This window comes from Echinops telfairi, unplaced genomic scaffold, assembly GCF_000313985.2.
Source record: "Echinops telfairi isolate 266 unplaced genomic scaffold, ASM31398v2 ScPeMD7_6273;HRSCAF=7185, whole genome shotgun sequence".
NCBI classification, from domain to species: Eukaryota; Metazoa; Chordata; class Mammalia; order Afrosoricida; family Tenrecidae; genus Echinops; species Echinops telfairi.
The window spans coordinates 1,667,911-1,670,438 of record NW_022110173.1 but is presented as its reverse complement, the minus strand read 5'-3'; the positions used below and the strand labels follow the sequence as shown (position 1 = coordinate 1,670,438).

At 50.6% G+C, this 2,528-nt stretch overlaps 1 protein-coding gene across 1 annotated transcript in view; it reads right to left on the bottom strand.

Moving 5' to 3' along the window:
- The window catches only part of WNK1 (WNK lysine deficient protein kinase 1), a 154,769-nt gene extending 152,934 nt beyond the window's left edge, over positions 1-1,835 (bottom strand). Inside the window, exons 1-2 of the mRNA XM_045295897.1 lie at positions 1,733-1,835; positions 348-589 (exon numbers count right to left, since the gene is read on the bottom strand). Coding sequence (XP_045151832.1) covers positions 348-589; positions 1,733-1,835 — 345 coding nt within the window. The remainder of the gene's footprint in view (positions 1-347; positions 590-1,732) is intronic.
- Between the last annotated feature and the right edge of the window lie 693 nt (positions 1,836-2,528).

Sequence of the window (2,528 nt, the reverse complement as noted above, 5' to 3'; positions counted from 1 at the left end):
AGCTCCGGGGCAGTCAGTCAGTCAGACGCCGCCTCCTTCTCGCGCCCCCAGCGAGGGGGGTGGGGCGGTCTCACAGGGCGTCCATCGCCCGGAGGGAAGGACCTGAGCCTCGAAGTCACGGTGCCTGACGAGCGGCCCCCCCTTCCCCAAGGCCTCCCCGCCCGGCCCGGACCTGGCAAACCCTCGTCTCCTCCCGGGCCGGTGCCCGGGGCTGACGGAGGGAGGGAACGGTGGGGAGGGGAGGGCCGCTCACGGCGGGGCCCGAGCTCTGCTGTTTCTCTGGACCGAGAGTAGAGGGGGCTGAGGGGACTGGGTGAGAGGGGATAGGGGAAAAAAAGAGTAGTCACCCCCACCAGGCGCCTTCTGTCACCGAAGACGGGGGTGCGAAGTGGCCGAGAGAGAAGAGCCGAGTCCGCCCGGGAAACTCTCCGCGCTAAATGGCGCCGGGAGTCTAAAGCCTCCACACAGCCCGCTCCGACCCCGCCCCCCGCCGCCCGGGGCAGCCCCACCCCCACCTCAGTCTCCGGGCTCTTGCGCAGGCGTGCCAGCGCTGAGGCTTCCTGGGACTTGTAGTTTACGAATTTGAGGACTGAAAGGGTCTGAAGAGGAAGAGGCCTACGACTTCCGTGATGCCCTGCGGTCGTTTGGGACTAATGCCTCGTGGGAATTGTAGTTCTCTTTAGAAACCGCCCCTTGTGGAAGGCTGATGGGAGCGTCTTCGTGGGTCGCTAAATCGCATCCTGAAAGCGCTAGATAGGAAAATCATTATTTGGGGATTAATTGTGGAAGAAGGGAAAGAAAGGAAAAAAGGAAGAAGAGGGAGGGAGAACTGGAGGAGTGACTCCCATCATGCTCTGCTGAGGCGAGAGATGTCTTACGTCTTAGGGCTACCATGCAATGAAAAATGATCTGTTGTTCTTTAATGGAGAGCCGCAGTAGTGTTGAGTGACTGTAGGGGTGTGGGGGTGGATGGGAAGAGCAGAGCAGGATAACCGCAGCCTGAGCTCAGAGGGCCCGGGGAGCCAAAGACTTCTTCCGTAGGGTAAAAGAAACTTTGAGGATTGCGCATGCGATTAATATTGATTAAGTGGTTTAGAGGAGGCAGGAATAAATATCTTGCCCTCCCTTCCATGACAAGTAAGGCCACATTCTCAGCTTGTCTCAAGACAAGATATTCTGCCTCTCATAGATAGGCTGCCCCTACTGAAATCCAGAATCATGGTGAACTGTTTGCAGAAAAAGAACGTGGGGAGGAGGACCGTAAAAAGATAAGGTCTACACATTTTTGCCACTCTTATCACAAACTTGAGGGAACTTAGCTGCCTTCTGTTTGTGTCGTTGGTGGAAACTTATTTTCCATCTCTCTTTTGTGTGCTGGCTTAGGAAAACAACATTCTGTTTTTCTAGAGGTGACTGAATGTATACGTGTAATTTATACCAAGGCGAAATCTGGATGCGTACAGTTCGTTGTAATGGAACGCTTTTCTTAAAAGCATCCTTGATGCTCCTTGGACCCCTTTTGCTCTTTGCGGCTTCTCTAGAGTGTGGAGGTGATGAGCACCAGGGGGCACCAGACAGAGCAGGAAACCAGACCTGGGCGTCAGATGGCAGTTAAAAGTATTAGCCCAACGGGTGAGAGCGGGAAGCATTTAAACGTACGCAACCGCATCAGAGCGTCAATGCGCCGCTGCTTCTCGTTAGCGCCCGCTGTAGAACGAGCTCAGAAGCGCACGTTCTAGCCGAAGTCCACACTGTGAGCGAGACTCTTGGAAGCGTCTTGACAGAAGATTCGTTTCCTCGGAAATGTCCACAATCTCTCTGGCTGCCCAGTCCATATTCACCTGATACATAAAATATTTGTGCTGGCTTATATTTCTTTTTTTTGTTTGTTTACCAGAAGCTACACTTTATTAAAAAGCTTTATTTGGTTCCAATGCTGTTAGCTTTCTCAACTTTATTTAGTTTTTAACCCAATAATCATTAGCTTTCTCGCAGGCAGCAAGCTTGAACATTGTAATTTTAATTGGTGCACTGTTGTTTTGTGCCACCGAATGGATTCTTAATCATAGCAACCCTGTAAGACAGTAGAACTGCCTCACAGGATTTCCAAGACTTCACATCCTTACAGGGACAGATCTCCACGTCTTTTCTTCCTGGGGAGTCAAACTGCTGACCTTTCGGTGAGCCGGCAAGCTCACCATTGTGACACCAGAGATACTATGGTGGGGGCAACTAAAGCACTAGAATATTAGAGCCTCATAGTTTTAGAAAATCTGTTTCACACAAAGTTGCCACGAATTAATCTAATTATCGTAAGTCTCGTGGTAGGTGTAATTAGTGTTTTATCTCCAACTTAAACTTAGGTAAACAAGGGAAGAAATGACTTTAAACCACCCCTCACCTTCATCGAGTCAAAAGTATACTTTTAATGAACTTCTTGAGGCTGTGTGGTAGAATTTGCCCAACTGTAGTTTTACTAGGGAAAATAATCTTTTAGACCAAAGGTTGGCTGTTCAAACCCACCAGTC